This window comes from Hemibagrus wyckioides, linkage group LG21 (assembly GCF_019097595.1).
Source record: "Hemibagrus wyckioides isolate EC202008001 linkage group LG21, SWU_Hwy_1.0, whole genome shotgun sequence".
Classification (NCBI taxonomy): domain Eukaryota; kingdom Metazoa; phylum Chordata; class Actinopteri; order Siluriformes; family Bagridae; genus Hemibagrus; species Hemibagrus wyckioides.
Genome location: NC_080730.1, coordinates 15154869 through 15177784, shown reverse-complemented (window position 1 = coordinate 15177784; position 22916 = coordinate 15154869). Strand labels below are relative to the sequence as shown.

The 22916-nt window shown below is 41.1% G+C and overlaps 1 protein-coding gene across 4 annotated transcripts in view; it reads left to right on the top strand.

The window, feature by feature from the left end:
* The first annotated feature begins 1385 nt into the window (after positions 1–1385).
* srpk1b (SRSF protein kinase 1b) overlaps positions 1386–22916 on the top strand; it is a 29747-nt gene continuing 8216 nt past the window's right edge. Inside the window, exons 1-7 of one of the 4 annotated variants that reach the window (XM_058373594.1) lie at positions 1386–1432; positions 2430–2484; positions 19601–19716; positions 20495–20603; positions 20715–20802; positions 21070–21157; positions 21359–21465. In XM_058373594.1, coding sequence (XP_058229577.1) covers positions 1420–1432; positions 2430–2484; positions 19601–19716; positions 20495–20603; positions 20715–20802; positions 21070–21157; positions 21359–21465 — 576 coding nt within the window. In that variant the 5' untranslated portion in view covers positions 1386–1419. Of the gene's footprint in view, positions 1433–2008; positions 2353–2429; positions 2485–9089; positions 9289–12790; positions 12943–19600; positions 19717–20494; positions 20604–20714; positions 20803–21069; positions 21158–21358; positions 21466–22916 lie in introns of those variants that run through there. The other 3 variants (XM_058373595.1, XM_058373592.1, XM_058373593.1) reach the window with 3 other exon arrangements.

The following is a 22916-nucleotide window of genomic DNA, read 5'->3' as shown; positions in this document are numbered from 1 at the left end:
AGTACCATTTTTAACTGCAATATACGCTTCAAGGAAACATCTGCTGGAGTCAATTGAAAGGTGGATTCAGACTTCACATGAAATTGTCTGGAAAAGCAGCAAGACGTCAATTGAAGTCGGTGAAGTACTGGGAAATTCAAGCCAGAAGAGTAAACAAGGTGAGCAGAAATCATCAGACATTGAAGTGAATAGGCTACAACAGCAGAAGACCACACTGGACTTCTAATAAAGTGGACGGTGAGTGTATACTAAAGCTTTAATAAATAAAATTAACGGCTCATACTTTTGCCTGCTTGCATCATTTTCCAAAAACAAAAATCTAAACAAAATGAAATAAAAATAAATTAGAAAGCAATGGGAGGTAAAACAAACAACTCTAATCATTTTTTTTTTTTTTGGCCACCAAAACAACTCAGAAACCGTCACGTGGGTGAGTGAAGCAAACTGCGCTACCAAGGAGTGACCACCAGATGGCGCAAAAAAGCGTGAAAATATGGTGCATATAAAAATTACATATCAAGAATGTGCTGAAAGACAGAGTTAATTATTAATTAACTTAATACTTATTAATTAATTATTATTAAGTTAGGGTTAAACAACTCTAATGTTTATTTTTTTGGACCACTAAAAAAACTTTGAAACCGTCACGTGGGTGAGCGAGGTAAACTGCGCTACCACGGAGTGACCACCAGATGGCGCAAAAAAAGCTTGAAAATATGGTGCATATAAAAATTACGTATCAAGAATGTGCTGAAAGACAGAGTTAATTATTAATTAACTTAATACTTATTAATTAATTATTATTAAATTAGGGTTAAACAACTCTAATGTTTATTTTTTTGGACCACTAAAACAACTTAGAAACCGTCATGTGGGTGAATGAAATAAACTGCGCTACCACTGAGTGACCACCAGATGGCGCAAAAAAGCTTGAAAATATGGTGCATATAAAAATTACATATCAAGAATGTGCTGAAAGACAGAGTTAATTATTAATTAACTTAATACTTATTAATTAATTATTATTAAATTAGGGTTAAACAACTCTAATGTTTATTTTTTTGGACCACTAAAACAACTTAGAAACCGTCAAGTGGGTGAATGAAATAAACTGCGCTACCACTGAGTGACCACCAGATGGCGCCAAAAGCTTGCAAATATAAAGAGCGTACTGAAAAACGGGGCTTAATATTATTATTATTATTAATATTATATCGGTATGCTGTTGTGATGATAAATAGTATACAGTATTGTAGACGTTTATATTGCTTATTTTAATGTATGCAAATTGCAAAAAGAATACAGAAAGTAATCTCTGCCTGGCTTTTATTCAGAAGGAAGTTTTGTGTTAAGGGTTTTTTTTTTTTTTTCCGGCGCGGCTCCAGTGACAGAAACACGCGGCAGAGCCGGCATTACAGCATGGAGAGGAAAGGTGAGCGATAATATATATATACGTAATATAATGTCACTGTTATTTACATTCCTGTACACGATCACACACTGCAGTGTGTTAGGGAAATGTTAGCTGTGTGGTAGTGAGAGATGTGACATTTAACCAAACAAGGAGTAGGACTGTTCACTGATTGCTGAACAAAAGCCTCATGTTACTGCTGAGTCCCACACACACACAGTGTAATGGGGGCTAACTTGATAACGGTAAACAAGTCACACCAGTGTTTAAAATAATAATAATAATAATAATAATAATAATACCTAACGTCCCGTTAGGCTTCATGTAAATGTCCACAGTTTGTAGTTTACATGTAAACACCGTGCGCAATTTGCATTAATAACAGCTGGATTTTAACGATGTTTTGCTTTCTTTCCACTCATTCACGCCAGGCTGTGGATAATTAACTTTTATTAGACATTTGCGTAAAGGAAAAACAAACATAAATGTGCTACATGTCGGATATCTGCCTTGCTTCTTCACCCCCTAGGCTTAGCCACCTAGCAGTGGCTAACTTTCACTGTTCAAGTTTTCAGGCGGGTAATTCAACACTCACGAAAACAATAAACACAGTTTGTATCTTTTTTGCGTTTTCGTCTTTAAAATAGAGCACTTCTGCGGGCAGGATTTCTTCGCGTCGTCTGTTTTGTCCCCACAAAATTCACGTAATTCGTCAGGTCTAAGTTTAAAGAAAGAAATTACTCCATATCTAAGGACGTGTCCCAAATGCCTCTCTAGGAGACTTTCAGGGCGCTACACGAACTCCCGAGAGCTTTATTTTTTGAACCGCTGGGTAGTGCACTTATCAAGGGAATGTGAATGGATTTGGGATTGGGCCCAGATTATTAGCAGTCGCACCCTTGCTAGCACGTTGAAATTAGCTCATGTAGTTTGCCTGAGAAGTGAGTGAAAACTCGGTAAACAGAAATGTTATCGTTATTATAATTTCTGCTTTCATATTGTGTTTTTTCTATGACAGTGCTTGCACTTCAAGCGAGGAAGAAAAGGACCAAGCCGAAAAAACCGGGCAAAAAGTAAGTTTATTATTTATTTGAAACTTAAAAATAAGTGGGGGGGTGAAAGTGCAGTGCAAAAGTATTGACCCCCCTGATTAGAGTCAAGTCAGCGGAGTCGTCACGATTACAAACGACCCTAAATGCAAATCATTATACTTTAAATGTATGTTTTTAAAGTCAAAATGCATGATCTGTCAGCAGATATTTGAGCAAACACCTGAAAAGGCAAATGCTGCTTGCATAATAATGAACCTTTCAGACAGGTTGAACCACCTCTGCTGCAATAACAGCTTCAGAGTCTTCCTTCAAGCTTTACACAGATTTTCGGGGTGATTTTCACCTAGTCTTCCTTACAGATTTACCCCCAGATCTAGAGTACTCCGACTCGAAGCACTTTCTCTTGTAATACCCTCCGTGTTTATCGCTCTATCTACTTTTTTGTCATTATAAGCCCAGGTTCTGAGGGTAAAATAATCCCCAGGACATCATGCTACCACCACCATGTTTTTGGTGTGATGCAGGGATGGTGTTATTTTAAGGTACGATCTGCAAATGACGCTTTGAGATTTATCCGAATGCAGTATCTCGATCCCACCATCACTCTTGTTGTACTTTTATATGGCTCTTATTGAGCACTGGTTTCTTTCTAGCCACCTTCCCATGTCTGATTCACGTCTAGTCTCTGTACTCCTTCAGAGTGACTTTTGGCCTCATGGTGGTTTTCGTTGCCAGACGTGTTGTTGCTTTGTCAGACGGTCTTGTCTAGGTAGTGTCTGGGTGGTGTGATGCACTTTCCTGCGACAGTACTGGGACTATTCCCAAGTTAAGCAATTCCATTACCTTATGTTTACCTTCCTCAGAATACTCATGCCATTAAAATACTGACAGAAAGAATATGCATATTTGATTTGCTATTCAGACGAACCTGTTTAATTTTAGGGTTGGGCACGTTTGGCTGAATACTTTTGCAAGCCACTGTGTCCAGATAAAGACATTCAGTCTTCTGTGAACCTGTCTGAACTGACTGAAAGTTTTAAGTTTTCTGAAATCTACTCCAAAATGTCACAGGACCTGTTCGCTTAGTGTTTCGTTCTTCATAACACATTACCGATTTAGAAGAAGCTTTATCTATTTGTGTTTACTTATTCTCGACTCTCTGAAGCTTTTGTGTGCTTTTATGTGGTTGACCTTCCACAGCTTATTGGCTAGAATGTGATTTTCTTGTGGTGCTTGTAAAATCTCCAAAACACAGACTCTTTCTGCAGCTCTACCAACCCTTGGCTCAGTTTAGAACCTCTGCAGAAAAAATAAAATAAAATCCCATGCGATCCCATAGAGCTGAGTCGAATCCGATTCATTTCTGTTTCTCAATAGATTTCATTTAGAAGTCTATCAAGACCACCTCCCTCAGACTTGAGAGATTTTTTTTGTTAAAGCAGACCTTAAAACAGAATATTACATGCCCTTAACAAACTTTTTTTAAAGGTCGGAGCTAAATACAACATGCATGCGGCAAGGCATTGTACAGCTCTGCAGTAATTCCATATCCGGGATCGTCTTTTGATTGGGATTAGTTAGGATTTGGGTAGAGTTTGTTAGAAAGCCATATGAGCCATGAAAAGTTCTGGATTAACAGATTTGTTGCTCATGGGAAATATTCTCTATTTTAGCTCTGTCTGTACACAGTCTTACAGCATTAGCCCAGAGCGTGGCTTTTTTTAAAACGCTGATCTCACCTATTATGTGCCAGCTTTTATCTTGTTCCTCTTCCCTACAAATACTTCCTCCTCAACCTTATACTTCACCACTGCCACCTTATATCCTGGCAAATAGCACGCATTGTGATCCGTTATCTGCTTTATCTGGTTTGGATACTTTTTACACTATATTGCCAAAAGTTTTGGGACGTCTGTCTTTTCATGCACATGAACTTTAATGACATCCCATTCTTAATCCCTAGGGTTTAATATTGAGTTGGCCTGTCCTTTGCATCTATAACTGCTTTAACTCTTCTGGAAAGGCTTTCCAAGGTTTAGGAGTGTGTTTATGGGAATTTATGACCATTCCTCTAGAAGTGCATTTGTGAGGTCAGGCACTGATGAAGGCCTGGCTTGCAGTCTCCACTCTAATTCATCTCAAAGGTGTTTAATCAGGTTGAGGTCAGGACTTTGTGCAGGCCAGTCAAGTTCCTTCACACCAAACTCACTCATCCATGTCTTTATGGAGCTTGCTTTGTGGACTGGTGCTCAGTCATGTTGGAACAGGAAGGGGTGTTCCCCAAACTGTTCCCACAAAGTTAGGAGACTGAAGTTGTCCAAAATGTCTTGGTATGCTGAAGCATTGAGTTCCTTTCACTGGAACTAAGAGGCCAAGCCCATCCCCTGAAAAACAATTACACAAAAATAAACTTTACACTTGGCACAATGCAGTCAGGCAAGTACTGTTCTCCTGGCAACTGCCAAACCCAGACTCGTATATCAGATTGCCAGACAGAGAAGCATGATTCGTCACTGCAGAGAACACGTCTCCACTATTCTAGAGTCCAGTGGCAGAATGCTTTTCACCACTCTATCCGACGCTTTGCTTTGCACTTGGTGATGTAAGGCGTGGATGCAGCTGCTCGGCCATGAAAACCCATTCCATGGCAGCTCTCTATGCACTGTTCTTGAGCTAATCTGAAGGCCACATGAAGTTTGGAGTTCTGTAGCTATCGACTCTGCAGAAAGTTGGCAACTTCTGCGCACTGTATGCCTCAGCATGTGCTGACCCTGCTCTGTGATTTTACGTGGCCTACCACTTCGTAGTTGTTGTTTTTGCCAACTTTGTTAGAATACCACTAACAGTTGACGCGTTGAATATTTAGTAGTGAGGAAACCTATCGCTGTACTACGCTTGAATTCACTGAGCTCCTGAGAGCGACCCATCCTTTCACAAATGTTTGTAGAAGCAGTCTGCATGCCTAGGTGCTTGATTCTGTACACCTGTGGCCATGGAAGTGATTGGAACGCCTGAATTTAGTGTGTCCCAAAACTTTCGGCAATATAGTGTATGTTGGGATAACGCAGATAATCAGGTTTAAACTACGTTAGCAAAAAAAGACTTCACTATGTGCTTAACTAATATTTGTTAACTGTTTGTGAATATGACAGTTGTCCCATCAAATCATGTCCGTCTCACTTTGCTTTCTCCAAGATGGCTGACTTGATGCGAGGTTTGTTCATTGGTCCCGCACAAACCTGTTAAAACTATTACTTTATCTAGCTATGCATCACATACAATAAAATATTCAAACTACCTAACTATACCTTATGTCCTTTTAAATGAGTTTACCAGATGCAGTTTGTAGATACACATAGTTGGAGTCATCGCCAAGGTTTATATGATTAAATAAATATATAGTTTATAAACGTTTTTCTGTTTAGAAATACTTTTAATCCATGCAATAGTTTTATAGTTAGAAATTCTATTCAGCTTTAATTTGAATTATTTTAGTGTTTTTTGGCGCCACCTACAGGCAAGAGAGCGTAATTCCAGGACCTTATAAAGTGTTGTGGAACAAATCAGTGATTTCTGTAGCAAAGCATCTCACTATGTAATTATGTAAATATAAAATGATTGCATTATTTTGGCTATCAGGAACAAGTTCAAATTAATTTCTGATTGTAGTGACATATAAAATGCACCTATATTGCAGCACACAGACAGGAAGATTCATTGTTTCATGTGTTATCTAGTACACTTGTACTTGTGGCCAGTTTATTATGTACAGGTATTATACAGACACTTAGTTTAGTCTTTCATGCATTAACCTGCGCATTCGGTGTTACGACTGTAGTGGATACGTAGTCACCCTGTCAGGTGAATTTTTGCCTTTGGTGTATTTTACCATTCAAATTCAAGTCATCTGCGGTGCGCGGCACATAGTTACCTTCATTACCAAATATGCAGAAAATGCTGCACATGCACATAGATTTTCTTAGCAGTCTCCACGATCATAACAAACTGCTTATCTGTTTAAAGGCCAGACTCTCTTACAGAGCAGGACCCTGGAGGTTCGAAAGCCGGCAGCTGAGCAACAAGTGATATTTGAATATAAGTTTGTTTTTTATGTAAATCCATTACGACATCTAGAAAGTGACAAACCCAAATGGCTTGAACCAGTAAATATCACAGAGCAATTCTGTGACACGGGTTGGATACACGCTTGCAAGTGATAAGCGTAGCTCTTATCCCTTTCCAAAAAGTGCCCATTCTATATCTTGAGACTGTAATGCCATCAATGCGTTAAATTTTCATGGATGGACAACACAAAGCTTTTTCACCCGGAAGTTATACTAAATAAAGGATAGCAAGTTATCACAAGCTTGCCTTAGTGGACTAGCTGAAGGTGCACACCTACAGCTATAGAGAGGTCTAACTACCACATTAACAGTGGCACCAGTGTTCATATTAAATATAAGTGACCCAAGTCAGCCAGTTTTGTACTGAGTTTTAAGTACAGATAGTTATGGGGTCACTGTAGTCCTTTGAGCCGGAGAGCCCAAAATAGTGGCAGAAATTGGGATGCAGGCCCAGCAATGTCGCTCACACTTCTGGGACAGTGTGTGATTTTGTGTGCATGCGTCTGTGTGTTTGCTTGTTTTTCTCTCTCTTACTCGAGACGGCTGAGTCTCCGGCCCCGAGGAGGTCTGTTATGCAATAGTGCTATATACCACACACTGAGGACAAAGCTCATGTGTTTCTTATTTCTGGCCTGTGCACAGCACGTCTGACGCAAGTTCATTGACCAGAAATTCAGAGCTGCTTTATCTTGACAGGATCCTCTGGGGGAAAAGGTGCTGTAACTTATCCAACCTTTTCCTCCATGCCTGCTGAATAACCTTTATGGTATTTGTGGTTTTCTATTTAGAAGCGAGATTCAGTAATACTCCTTGCTGTGGCTTGTTTTTTGGTTGGCGTTATTCATTTCTGCCTCCTCCATCAACTAAACCTCACCAAGTTAAAGAAATACTGCAGTGCTTTTCATTCTTTTATGCATCTACTCCACATGTAGCGTATTTCGAACCATTTTCTCAGGATGGAAAGCCAGGTGACTTGGGATGGCATTTCAAGCTTGAATAATTTAGATTAAATCGCAGGTCACACACACACATGAACAAATGGCATCTAAAGCACAAAGCATTAATCCTTTATCATCAGCAGTATCCCAGGTACATTTCATTTCACTACATCCCGCCAAGGTGAGTTAACTAAAGGCACGAATGGCACAATGTAATGTCGGCCAGTGTTTCTGCAACTATAAAGGCTTTAAATAAACCACTCTCTGCTCCACCTGTCTGTAGTTCCCACTGCTTGCATCTCACGTGTGGTAACCATAGTAATATCATTTAAGTTTTGTTGATATAAGTAGAATCTAAGGTGTAGGAAGAAGTCAATCCAAAGTACTGGAGTAATGCAGTAACCTAGGACCCTGAAGGTCTTGGGGTAGCCCTGTGTGGTCAGACTTTGGGCCGATGGAGGCAGGCTGCGAATTTGTATTCCTTTGGGTTTTACTTTTAACGTGTGGTCCGAGTTCAAAGATGCTTTGGATAAATGCTTCTGCCAAATGAGCATATGTAAACTCAGCCCAATCCCAAGGCACTCGCTGTGTTTATTTAATGATATATCGGCTACGTTGCGAATACATAACCACCCTCTGAAAACAGTTTGATCTCTGATAAGGCAGCAGTACTGATTTAGAGCTTACATGTACTTAAAGTGCCCCTAGACTTGTATGAGTCGCTTATGAGTCAATTTTAAGTAAATTGCCTCTCCGTTTTTTGCTTCAGTGCTCAGAAAGGTTTGGAAAATTCTTGCTCATAGTAATCACACATATACTACAGATTTGTGACAGAGATACTGTATGGCCAAATGAACAAAGCTGCTGCAACAGACTCTACACTGCCAAGATGGAGTTCCACTAGATTTTGGAGTGTGGCTGTGCCATTTTGTGTCCATTCATCCTCAAAAACACAAGCGGTTGTGCGCTGATTTCGGTCCAGGAGGATCATTTACACCATCACGTTATATTATCATCATCATTTGTGCAGTCGGGAACTGCTGGCTGGCGGTGGCAGGAGTAAACTAAGCCTGATGGTGGATTTTAGGTGATTCTCAGTAAACGTTTCCTCTGACCTGAGTGCTGAATGGCACAGGATGATTTCGGATATTTTCTTATTTCTATCTGTCCACGAATTTTATTTATTTAACGTTTATAATTGTTAGATTTGATCATTTGTTGTAGACCAATTTCATCCCTTTATGTAAGTCTGCAAAATCAAACAAAGCATGTGTTTTCAGTGTTCTTGGGGTAAATCAGTCTCTCTCTGTAAATAATTGCGAGGAAGCTACAAAGTAATTGCTCGATGCAAACTGATGAAATTTGCTCCGGCGCAGCTGCGATGTTTGTGTTCATGTTCTGCTCACGCTGCACGTGTCCTCTCGCTCCTGCGGTTGTGCGCGCCATCCTGCTGGGTAGAGCAAGTGTCACTCAAGTCGCCGAGCTACCACCTCCGTCCCCTCCTCCTCCTCCTCCTCTTCTTTCCCTCCCCATCATTTTCATGTTTTCTGCCTCAGTAGTATTCAGTAGTGCTGAAGCAGGCAGGCAGTGTGACAGAGAGAGAGAGATAAGGAAGAGATAAAGCAGTACAAAAGGCATAACAAGAAAGAGGATCTGGCTGCACCGTCTTGTTCCAGTTTTTCGTCCCACGCCATGTGGCTTTTGGACTGGATCGTTTCACTCAACACCGCTGTGGTGAAGCTGGCCAGTGGGCTTAGGTGCAAGTAAGTGTGTGTGTGTGTGTGGAAGTGACAGAGGCAGAGAGCCGAGGCAATGCTGCAGCGGCGGGACGTTGACTGACTTATTGATGAGCCAGTTTATTTTTAATGAGCTTGACCTACTGTGGTTTTTGGACCTCCTAAGTTTTGGGTGGAGGGACTGTAAGGGGGCGGTGTGTGTGTGTGTCCTGAGTCTGTGGGACGAATACTGATGTCTCCGACACTGTCTGAATTCGCTGACTCGTCCTTAGAGCTATTGATTATACCTGTCTTCTTTTCACCCGTTGCTTCCTCGCTGCTGTTCATCTTCAGTCCGGATTGAGTTGTTCACTTGACTGTGTTTCTCGAACTTCTTTCTCGCTATAGTTTAGAAGAGACAAACGAAGCCCACAAACAGTCGACGAGCAGTACAGATAGAAAATACACAGTGCTAGACAAGTATTTCATGCATTATTACAGAGTGGCTTGCAGCAAGTGCCTGTGTTATGTAAGCACCTTCCTCCTCAGCTGCAGTACTGGGCTGCGCTCGACTGCAGAGAGCTCGCACCAAACACACCAAACAAGGCCATGGGGAGATGCTTTAGGAGATGCACACTCTGCAGATACTGCACTCTCCTGTTTACTACTGTGTGTTTGCTCAGGCCAGGGTTATTAGCAACCTTCTCAGAAAGGTTTTTACACTTCTTCAAAGATGCTGTTATGGAGTAATGAACGTGTTTGGTTTTTAAAGAGTAAATGATGACACTAATTCGGCGCTCGTGACATTTGAGACCTTTTGTTGTTGTTTTGCATGACGGTAATTAAAAAAAACAAAAAACAGAGCGCTTGTCGTTTTCTTAAAGCAGACAGCGGAGTTGACGAGTGTTTATGAATAGTGCAGTTCACTTCTCTCAGTAGAGCAGCGGGTCGTGCTGCTTCACAGTTCTCTAGGGTTGACCGGTCTCTCAAAACCACACCGATAAGTAGATCTGCACACTCGTAGATGGTGATAAGTGTCTTGTATCCTTCAATAGACTCAAATCCCATCCAAGATGTATTCTTACCTTGTACCCAGTGTTTCTGGGAAAGGCTCCAGCTGAAGATGAATGAACGCACATGAGCCGCACATTGTGTAGTGTAAAACAAATCAAGCCAGCATTTCTTGAATCAAATAACGTTTGCTGATTTAGTGGCAGCCGAGGAAGCAATGTATCATCTTAACAACAGCAGCGGATTACACAGCCGAAACACTTACAGTGACCCATCTGTAGGGAAGAGGAAAGAGAGGAGATCGCGGAATATCTGAGGATGTGGTCAGAAAAGGGACGAGAGTAAGGAAACTTGAATAGTTAACAGTGTTTTTAATCTATATCGCTATCAGACAAAACTTTTCTGTCTCCTGCCTGTTTTCATCCAATTCAGCTTTTTACTGATGCAGTGGTGTTCCTGATAAAATGTGTGTATGCTGTGTGCCCAAAAAATAAACAACAATTAATGTGCTGTTATATCAGGCAGAGAATGCAGAAGAAAGTCATTGAAAATGCAGACTATAATTAGCAAAGTTTGCTGGATAGCAGACACACCCATCCCTATCCTTTTCCAGCAGATGGCTACTAAGATTACATTAATCACTCATTATATTAATTACTCTCGATTACATTAAACCATCTCCAGCCTTCATCCATCACAGTTGACACTAAATTCTGAAATAAACTCTGACCTTTTTTTTTTTTTTTTTGGTAGTTACTGTGACCCTGGTGTCTACTGGCAAAGCTTTACACACAGTTTGGATAGTTAAGGGTTCAAACCCAAACGGCTCTGTATTGGGACCCTGGCCACTCCGAAGTGTTCCACTTTAAAGAGCTCAGAAACGTGTGACCCAGAGATTCTTATTAAAGAATGTCTGAACATCTTTTCTGAGTGACTTCATCCCTCCATGGCAACAGTTTGTCCCCACTTGACGAACACTTCCAGCATGATGACGCACGCGTGCCTGACGATACCAGCGGTAGCGTGACCGTGATGTTTTGTTGACGGCAGGTTTCACTTTGAGATGTGGTGGAAGGAGCTGTTTTTGGTTTACTAGCAGGTGCACGATCCGATGATTTCTGCACGGCTGTATAACACATCCAGGATCACGTAGAGCAAATTCCCATGCTGATCTAAAAACAACAAAAAAAAAAAGTGTCTTTCAGTAACGTCTGACTCGTGAGACTAAGCGAAAAAGTCTTTTTATAGGATGCAAATAAAGAGAGAGTGTGGGAATGTTCAGGCTCTTTGACTCGGGCCAGCCTTAAGCCCTTCAGATGCGCTAAGATGCGTGAGGATTATTCCTAGAATCTGGCTCCTGTTAGTGTGGGCGTCCAGAGCGCTAGGGCATGGTTTCACGCTTTATTTGCTTTACTGTGTCTCTGTAAGTACTTGAGCAACAAGATTATAGGGGTCTCATCCAGAAAGCGCCCGGCTTTAATTAGGCTCGGCTTTTAATCCAACACCAGCAGCGCCGGTTAACCGAGAGCTGGACATGTCGCGCTCTTAAGATTCATTAAGCTGACGTGTTTCAGATGGGAAAAGATTTGCCGGAATTACGTCAATTTACAATACAGCTATTGAATATGTGGGAAGGAAAAACAAAGCACAGAAAACAACTGTTCCTTGTTTGGTTTAGCCTGAAGAGAGCATTGCATGCAAGAAAATATGATCTTTTGAATGTGTTTCTAATTATAAAGTTATTTAAAAATAAAAAAATAAATAAAATCACCTTCGATGTGGTAACACACTAAACATCACTGGTTATTTTCCAATAACAGCAAACACTGTTTTGTTTTATTCGTTACTTATATTTAGACTTCTAATAACTAATATAGCGGATATAGGACTGCACATCTGATACTGCTTTGTCTGTCTGCAAGAACCAGTGTTTATTGTGGTAGAAATCATGCTCTATTACCGCATGTAGAGGTGAAGGAGTTTATTTGACCGAGTTGCATTAACTATTTGTTTCCACCAGGGGGCATCGCTGAGCACTACCTGCGATGCCTAATAATAAGTTTTCAATCAGAGGAGGCGGGGTGGAGACGCGGATCTGATCAGAGCAAGTGTCTGATTCACTTCTCCACTCCACAACACAGTCAGTGAGAGTGAAGGAGAGAGAGAGAGAACAAGAGAAGTTCTATATTTAGAAAGAAACTCATGATGGCAAGAAATTAAAGATGAGGAGGAACGCAGGAGAGGCCCCATGGAGAGAAGGAGAGCTCTCTGCAGTTATGAAGGAGAAATAAGGAGTGGGTAATTTTTTTTTTTTTTTTTTTTTTTTTTTTTTTTTTACCTGCAATGCAGTGCCAGGCTGCTCCAGCCAATCAGAACGCGAGGCAGGGAAAGAAAGGGGCGGGCTTTACGGGCTGACGCCAGCAGAGCATGGCACACAGAGACAGAAAATGTGATTATGAAAGTGAGAGAGCGAGGAAGATGTTTGTGTGAGTGTGTGACAGTGTAGCGGGGGAGAGAGAGAGCGAGAGAGAGAGAGGGAGGGAGGGAGGGAGGGAGTGTGTCAGAGCCTCTGCTTGTTGGCATATCTCAGTGTGCAGAGCGCACGAGCTGCAGCCTCTGGTTCATGGCTTTGGCTCTCACCTGTGAGCCTTGGCCACCTCCATCTCTCATGGGCATCCGAGCGTCCTGTAGGTAAGCGAGCATCTCCATTTTTCCGTACACGATCCTGGACTGTGCTCTTTGCGTATTATTTTTGGACGCCGATTATGCACATGTGCTTCTTCTCGCAGGATTTTGGCTTTCTCTGATAAGTGCAGTTTCACAGAGCAGACAGATGAGTGCAGAGATAGAGACTCCTTATCAAAGGCAAATGTACGGGATGGAGAAAAGCGTTTCATTCGTTTTCGCACTCTAACTCTCCTGCCAGTTTGGTCCTAATTAGACAAAAATCACTCGTCTTCTTTGTTGTTGGCTTATTGAAGGAACAAGTCGGATTTAAGAAAAAGAAGCCGTGACTAAAGCATGACTGCGTGTCTTTGAAAAGATGTAACGCGTGTGTTAGAGAGACACTGGTCTGCTAGCAGCAGGTGGACAGGATCCCCGCTGCTCCTTTACCCTCATTTTCCCCATTCATACAAATCTCTCCATCCGTCCATCTGTTTTTTTTAATTTATTTATTTATTTATTTATTCATTCATTCATTTATTCATTTATTCATTCTAATTCGTTATGTTTTTTGGTTCGCTTTGATTGATTTTTGCCTTCATGTTCCACTCCACTCAACTGTCAGTACCTGAGAACTTGGTTGTTGCAGAGGTTCAGCTTTAATTTCCAGCTTCCATACAGCACAAGTCAGAGCTTTCTTAACCGTGAAAATGTATTTTCTTTTTCAAGCATTATCTTTAAAGCGCCCGGCATTTCTGCTGCATTGCAGCAAGAACGAGGAATGAAGAGAGAAGAAATTCGGAGACGATGCAAAAAAAAAAAAAAAAAAAAAAAAAAAAAAACCCCATTCAGCTCGTAGCTCGTAAGAGTTTGTACATGTGTTTGTAGCAGACAGCATGCTGGAATGTCAGCGTTATGCAGCGTGCGCATGTGGGCTGGCGAAGTTGCAAAAGCCAGAGCTCCGCATTGAGCTCGGGGTTTTAACCCCGTTTGTACCAGACGTTGCTCTCGCCCACTCGCGCATGGACACTTGTTTTGGTCTCGCTTGGTGTTGTGATGAATAGATGACTGTCGAGCGGTGTGACTTTCAAAATTATCGTCAGTGTTGTTGTTATTTCATTTGGGTGATAGCTTTATCTGGAGCATGCAAAAATTATTTTTCATGCTTATTATTGTGCACGTAAAAGCGCTGTGCTGTTTCTGGAAATGAATCAACAATTAATCAGCGATGTTCTGTTATTTATCGATTATCTCATGACACTAATAAGACAAAATAAATGCGGTTTGCCAGGTTAACAAGACACCACAAAGCCGTCAGGAAACTTAGTTACAGCTTTAACTTTTTAAGGCGCTGACACTTCCATAAATCGGCGATGAGACACATTTTAAAAATCTGTTCATAAGGAGAATACATTGGCCGTGACAATAGAAATGATCACCCACTAGAGCGAATTAATAAAATACAAGCTGCTGTTATGGAAAATTAATTAACGAAACATTTAATAATGAGTGCTTGGTTCTGATTGGTCAGAGTTTATTGTGTCAGAAGGTGTTTATTTTAGTCATTTTGTGTGTGAGACCACAAAATGGTGCTTGTTGTCGCTTAATGATTCCGTTTGTAATAAAATCCTCACATGATGAAAAATCAGCTTTGGAATAAAGAGCCTCCATGACATTTAGTGACATTGTTATTGTTGTTATTACGGTGCAGTGGTACTATAACCGGACCAGAAAGAATATTACGAGCACTTTATCGAAGCTGAATGCCTGTATACTCTCTCTGAGGCAGCCTGATGTTTCCAGACTGCATGTTGCCCTCATGATGTCCTAAATCTCAACTCCAGAATTCCGCCTCCTCCTCCTCCTCTTCCCCTGCGTCCAACCTGTATTCTTCATCCACCATCAAAACTAACACCATGTTCCTCACTCACGCAATTCTGTACACCTCCAGACTCCCGAACGCCTCCAACGCCCACTTCATGGCCAGACTGAACAAAGACTTAAAACACAGCTCGGGAAAAAGAGCTGCCAATTATTTGCAACGGAAGACTATCATTACTAAGCAACAGGGTTATGCCGCAATCTCCGCAAGCAGCCGTTTATTTCAGACGGAGCCTCGGCTTATTTAATAGAAAGGGCTTTTTAAGGGTTTAGAACGATCCCGTATCGAGCCGGCGAGGTGGGTTTCAGTCAGGGCGTGTAATTAGTCAGATGCCTACCCATTTCATTTCAGTCTTGCTTGAGCGAAGGAGACGTGCGAGAAGGTTTCAGTGTCATAAATGCAATAATCGTAATGCCATTTTAAATGGCAGGTTATACAAGATGCTGATTTCCATACTGTATGTAGGAGTGAGTCAGAAACTCACCCTAATGAAATGCGAGGAATTTAGGCAAAGCACAGCAGTGTCTGTTGTCCCAACAGTAGAAAACAGAAACGCCCACGGTGCCTTCCCAGACACTCGGTATTCCCGCCAGAGCAGAGGCCAAAGTATCCTCACTGACATTATGACAATGCTGAAATCTTTTATTGCTACAAGACTGGAAATGGCGTCTTGGTCCTTTCCCAAAGCCTCATTTTTTGTGTGTTTGTAGAGATTGTTTGTTGTGTGTTTCATGGGTTGAATGTAACTGCTGTCGGGGGATGAAAAAGGTCTGAGCCTTGTGTCGCTCGGAGATAAGGGAGCGTTTGTTTCGTCACAACAGGGGTTCTTGTCGGCCTTTCCTGTTTTATTCGACTCCGCTACTTCTAACGGTTCGAGTTTTAAAGAGAAGTTAGTGCGACTCTAAATGGCGATGAATCTGTCAGATCCTCTGCTTTCTTCTGCTGTTCATTCATTTAAAAAAATGAAAAGTGCAGCCGTTTTGTTATCCATTTCCCCCCTGAAGTTATGATGAGGCAGGAGAATTCCAGTTTAAATGAGGCTGAGTGTCAGCCGTTCTTCATCACCGTGATTTTTCTTTCTTGTCTTGGCGGTTGATTCGAGTCAGCAGCACTTCACTTGAACTTCAATTCCTGCTACTTGGTTTTTAAGTACCGGGTATTTTTCCATGAAAGCACGGATGTAGAAAAGCAAAGAGAATTGCAGACAAAGGCTAGATTTAGACACACGGCGAGTGAGAAACGATCCGTCTGTCTTTTCAGCAACAGTGGCAAGTGTCAAAGCAACAAGCAATTTGATTTGAGGTTTTCTCACTCCTCTGCAAATTACTGATGTAGCAAAGTGACTAATGATCTTTTGGACCTGTCATGTAACGTATATATGGTGCAGTTTTTCAGTTACGTTCTCCCATAGTAGTTTCAGCTTATAATGTCTGCCTCAGTAAATGTGTATAGGTATTTTATTTATATATGTGTGTGTGTGTGTGTGTATGTATATATGTGTGTATATATGTATGTATATATATATATATATATATATATATATATATATATATATATATATATATATATATATATATATATATATATATATATATATATATAAAATATGGAAGGATGTAGTAGAAATAATTAGCATTTAAACATAGCAGGTACCATTAGCCTGCTTGATCTATTATTGAAGCTAATACAAAGCCTAACGCAGACACGGTATGTCCAAAAGTATGTGGACACCTGACCATCACAGAAAATGCTGTTGTTTTACAATTTCTTTACCCTGGAACCAAGAGATCCAGCATGACAATGCCCATGTGCACAAAGCAAGCTCCATGATTTGGCAAGGTCAGAGATCACGACTGCTGTACACAGAGCCCTGACCTCAACCACATTTACAGCATTTGGAAGACGCCTTTCTCTCATTTATCTATATTTAACTGAGCAATTGAGAATTTCCTGAACTTCAATCAAGGACCCAGCAGCGGCTTTAAACACTGAGCTACCCATCTTACAACCCCACTGAACACATTTGGGATGAACTGGAATGCCAACTTAACACCAGACCCCCCCTTCCCAGCGTCAGTGCCTGATCTGATGCTTTTATGGCTGAAGCGGTGAATCCCCATAGCCATTAATTGAAATCTAGAGCAAAGAGCGAATCAACTCCATGTTAAACTCAATGGCTTTGGAACAGGATGTTCAGTCTTCTGGGTGTTCACTTACATTTGGCTATATGGTGTAACCTATATATTAAAATTCAATACGTTTTAAACAACGGTGGTGTTTATAAGCCGTATAGTCCGAAATAGATTCTTTCTTGTTGGCACTCGCTCAACAAACAATAGCAGTAATTGCTACACAGCCTCAAGAGAGAACATACAAGTGATGCACTACTAGCTAGTCTGAATTCAGGACTAGTCTTTTGAAATGGAGATTGACTTTTAGTCCAAGATTAGGCTGAATTTGTGCTAAATGCGATGTATATATGGAGTAGCTTACCTTGGTCTTCACAGGAAATGATTTTCAATAGAGAATCATGTACAACCGTGTCATTTACCTAGAGCTTGGCTTGAAGCAGGTATGTAGATGAGAAATGGAGCAAGCTGATTGCGATTGACATTAATGATGTTTGAAAGTTTGTTTGATGTGATGCCATGGTGTGTGTGTGTGTGTGTGTGTGTGTGTGTGTGTGTGTGTGTGTGTGTGTGTGTGTGTGTGATGGCCAGCAGCAGAACTCAGGCTTACTAATGAATTCTCACCAGCAGTTTGTCTCATTAATGTGAGAAAGGCAGAAGTGGCAGCTGTGCTTGCAACATAGTGTGCTCATGGACAGTCACAGCTTTGCTCTTCTCATCTTATACGCTAATCTTCGACGGGGGCAGAATTCAGTAGCACTCTGCGAAACGGCAGAAATATTCGGATTAGTGTTAAACATAAGCTCGAACCATTGTGCAGTTTGGTGTTTTTGCAGTTTTTCCCAGATGGTGTCTGTGTTACCCAAATAATGCCTGGCTCATGAAGCGCAAAATTGGCTCTGGCTGTGAAAGACATGATCCGAAGGCGAGATTATTATTTTTCTTTCTTTCTTTTTTTTTTTTTCCATTTTCTCCAAAGATTCAGTCTGTAGAATTTTTGCCTCTTTGATATCTTTTTTATTTTTACTGCATTAATCTTTTTTCCTCTCATTTTTTTTTTTTTGGTCCTCCATTATTATATTTGATCACATTTATTATTCATTCCCCTTGCCTCGGGCACTTTTTTCAGCAGTTTTTTTTTTATTTTTCTCTTTTAGAGGACTGTGCATACATCGCTATACTCATTAAGCCAGTGCAAATATGTTTGCTTTAATCGTATGTTTATTCTGATTAATTTTCTAGCCTAATTATAGCAGACTTAAGGTGGTGTTTGTTATGCAAGTCATAAATGATTGCTTTTTGAAAGAATTGTCTTCATTCTGTAGAGAAGGAATGTCTTTTAGAAAGCCAAGGCCAGACTGCAAGTCTTTCTTTCTTTCCTTCTTTCTTTCTTTCTTTCTTACACATTAGCACACGTGTTAGAGCAGATTTTCAAGCGCAGTGCGATTTCTTCTCCATTCCAGACTACAGAACAATAAAAAGTACACAAAGTGCCATTGGTAGTAACGTTAATGTTATGCATGAGCATGGATAAGAGAAGTCGAATAATGGTGTATGTGGTGTATGGATATAGTAGCCATAAAGTTAAAGGATTCATCAGAGATCTTTATAAGGGCTCCAGCTATAAAATCGGCCAACACGGCAGGGGGTGAATAAGTTCAGACAGTTTGATCGTGTCATATATTGATTTTTTTCAATACAAGTCATCCAATCTCTACAAGCTTCAGTCACCCAAAACTGGAGCATCATTAGTTTCCTGCTGTATGGCTCATAGCCATAGTGGAGTTTCTAAAATTAAGGTTCTTACTCGACTGAAACCGATATGGAAAAATGCCTGCAGCAGGTTTACTAACCTTTACACGTTCCACATTTTAACATTGAAGTATGCTGCGAGTTATCACTCCAAAATGTGCCAGAATAGCCCCTATCCCCCACGCCTCAGCCTCTTCTCCCCATCTCACTTTAGCAATCTTTCAGCCAGTGTTCTCACACGGGGATTCCCTCTTACAGAGAAATAAACCGCTTTGTTTCTCTGATTCGATATGATGTTCTTTTGCCTGATGAATTTTGTTGTTTACGGTGTTGACGCCTCTTTAGCTTCTTTACACATAAACACATCCTTTTTGGCTGACCTGAACCTTACCCAAAATAAACCCAGCTAGATTAAGCATTTTTCAGCGCTCTTGTTGAGCCTCCCACAGTGGCTCCCTCCTGAAGACGGCTTGGGAGGGATTGAACAGGCGTGAAAAGAATGTATACTAGCAACACAGAGAGAAGACGCATCTTATCATCTCGTCTCTTCTTCTTCTTCTTCTTCTTCTTCTTTTATTTTGGCTTCTCATGCAAATGATCTTGAGAAAGCACCATATTGCTTTTTCTTGTTCCCAATCTAAAACAGCCTTTTTTTTTTTTTTTAAAAAGGAATTATTATTGCAGTGTGCACTGCGATGCCATTTTTAATATGCGTATGTATATTACACACAGCTGTGGAGTGCTAATAGGGGTGATAACACTGGAAACATAATTCTCCCTCATTCAGAAGTATTAACTGCAGCGATCTGTTCCTTTGAGCTGAGCAGAATTGAGCTGTTACCACGCACAAACACACACTCACATTTTGGAAGCTTGGGTATTACATGGCTGTGTGCTGATAAGTATTCTCCACCCTCACCAGACCTGATCCCCACCCGCGGGGAGCTGCTCAGCCTGACTCAGCTCTGCAGGAGCAAGAGGAGGAGATCTTGGGCTCTGACGATGAAGAACAGGAAGATCCCAATGACTACTGCAAGGGTAAGCATGTGGGTAAAATGTGTGTTAGCAAAGTTAAATAAGTTGTTTATTGATCAGTGGATGAAAAAATCGGCCCCACTGGTGAATATTCAAATAACTGTGTGCTGTTGCTTAGAAACTTGGAGATGGATAGATATTTGGAGAGATGCAGGAATGGATAGACGGGCACTTTGCTAGATGGAAAGATTTATATATGGGTATTTGGATGGATGGGTAGAATACCAGTCTAGAAGGGTGGATGGTTTGAAACTTGAGTGCCTGGGTTTACTTGGCTAGAGAGATGGATAGATAAGTACTTGGCTAGATGAATGCATGGATAGATAGATGGCTGTGTACCTGTCTTGATGGTGGACGGATGTTTGGGTAGTTGGCTAGATGAAATATGTGGGTGGAAGGATGGAAGGGTACATGTAAAGTTCGATGAATGAGTATTTGCATGGATGGATGGATGGACTGACAGGTGAGTTGGAAGGTATGTTGTGAGATGGAGAATTGATAGTGAATGCATGGATAGATGGCTGTGTACTTGCTGAGATGGATGGATACTCGGCTGGGTAGATGAATGGGTACTTGGGTGAAAGAATGGCAATGTTCCTGGAAAGATGGATGTGTACTTGGGTAAATGAGATGATGGATGGACTGATACTTGGGTAGATGAATAGGTGCTATGGTTATGATATGCAACATTACACAGGTCACAAGCAGTGCAAAATAGCAGATTAGTTTTTTCTTTTTCTTTTCACTCACTTGTTCTTGTTTTGTTTTTTGTTTTTTTCAGGTGGCTATCATCATGTGAAGATTGGTGACCTGTTCAACGGTCGGTACCATGTGATCCGCAAGCTGGGCTGGGGGCATTTCTCCACTGTGTGGTTGGCATGGGACATTCAGTGAGTTAGAATTCCACTTGTTTTCACTGCATATGATTACATACGTGAGCATTTGTGTGTCTGTATATGATTTGGATGTAATAACACTGTTTTTAATGTGTGTGTGTGTAGGGGAAAGCGCTTTGTGGCAATGAAGGTAGTGAAGAGTGCAGAGCATTACACTGAAACAGCTCTGGATGAGATCAAGCTCCTGCGTGCGGTGAGCATCCACCAACCTCACTGCTGCTATGGTGACCACTGCAACCTGCTTTGCGTCAGCTGCTTCCTTGAATATTACCCTCCGCGCCTGGAAACTAATAACATTTACTGTTTCTTTTATTATTTCCAAGTGGTCAGGGGATGTAATTTCCTCTGCAGAGAAACGCTCTTAAAGTTAAGAAGATGTAATGAAAGGAGGCAAATTGGGTTGAAGTGAAGTGTGACTCAGAATCTGTCTAAAATGTCCGAAACGCTCTGTCTGGATTAGGTGCGAACCTCGGACCCGAACGACCCCAGCGGAGAGAAAGTAGTGCAGCTGCTGGACGACTTCAAGATTTCAGGCGTCAATGGCACTCGTATCCTTTCAGCCATTATTTCTTGAGACGCTCGAGTCAGAATTCCAACTTGATGCATTGTTTATTTATTTAGCTTTTTATTAAGAGTTATGAGCTTTAAGTGAACATAGTGTTATTCTGCTGCATTTCATTTTCTCTCTCTCTCTTTCTCTCTCTCTCTCTTTCTCTCGTGCTTATCACCTTGACTACGGCTGTTCTCAGATGTTTGCATGGTTTTTGAGGTTCTTGGTCACCACTTGCTCAAGTGGATCATCAAATCAAACTACCAGGGTTTGCCCTTACCCTGTGTTAAAAGCATCATTCGGCAGGTAAAGAACCTTTCTGCACCGCTCTCATCGTTCACACTAATATTGAATGTCACCAAATCTTTTAATAACTGAATTATTACTTCTGTGACGGTACAAACTCGAGACTCCTTTATAAATGCTAAATAAGCTTCGGCTTAACCCTTTCGCTTAACCGGCCACGGAAATTCACCGCCACAATATTCAAATCAGCCGGTTTTCCCCCTGCTTTATTAATTTGTTCTAAAAGTAGGTTTGATAATCCTCAAACCCTTGTACTAAAGTGAGAAATTGCGAGATTAAACCTATTTCCACCTAAATTCAAAAGTGAAAAAAATACGAGTTTTTGAGTGTTGAAGTTGTTGAATGGACTAGCATAAGATCGCAATGGAGACGGACACTAGTGAGTCGGATTTTGAAGGTTTACGGCAGAATATGTGGAAGAATCTGAACGGAAAACTAGTGAGTTATCATCAAATGAACCTGACATCGACGTGACGGAAGCTTCTTCATCGGGTGAGGAATATTTTGACGAAGATATTAAAGAAGCAGTTCAGAATATCTCAGCAACATGGAAGAAAAAATACGACGCCAGATCGTGAGGTAAATTTAGTGGTAAATACTGGTCCAAAACTAAATCTACCTCCAGAAGCTAGGTCATTAGACTATTCTTTCTTGTTTTTGCCTCAATCATTCTTTGAGACTGTTGTTGAAGAATCAAATAGGTACGCTCAACAAGTGATCAGTGCAAGTGGTAGACAGGATCCAATATGGTGGCCTACAGAGGCATCAAAAATCCAAGTATACTTTACAGTAAACAAAGCGTTTGGAATTAAGCATATACCAAGACTGTGGAATTACTGGAGCCCAAACATAAGGTATGGTGATCTCCAGCATCATGCCAAAAACGTGGAATTTTTGGGACACATCAAATGCACCTGGCCGTGATGATCCCAACTATGATCCACTCTACAAAGTACGACTATTGTTGGATTTATAGACTGAGAAATTTCAAGAAGCCTTTGGTCCTGAGAGAAACCTCAGTGTAGATGAAACTATGATTGGTTTCAAAGGAAGAGTGCATTTCCGACAATATATGCTTGCAAAACCGACCAAATGGTGCATCAAGGTATAAGAGCTCTGTGAATCGGACTCCGGCTATTGCTCCCACATACAAGGACAAGAGGCAAATCAGCAGCCAAGGGTCAGTGAGGACGGAAGACCACATGTGAATAAAAAACTACAGCAAACGCATGGGCGGAGTTGACAAGTCTGATCAGTACACCTCCTACTATCCTGTTGGATGTCCTGGCAGGAAATGGAGGAGATGCATCATGTGGTTTTTGGTGAATGTATACACAATGAAAGACTTCACAATTGTAACAAAGAGCTACAAGAATCCACTACGACCACATGAAGTTTCGAGTTGATGTGGCATCTCAGCTGTGTGCCAGCTTTTCATCTAGAAAGCATAA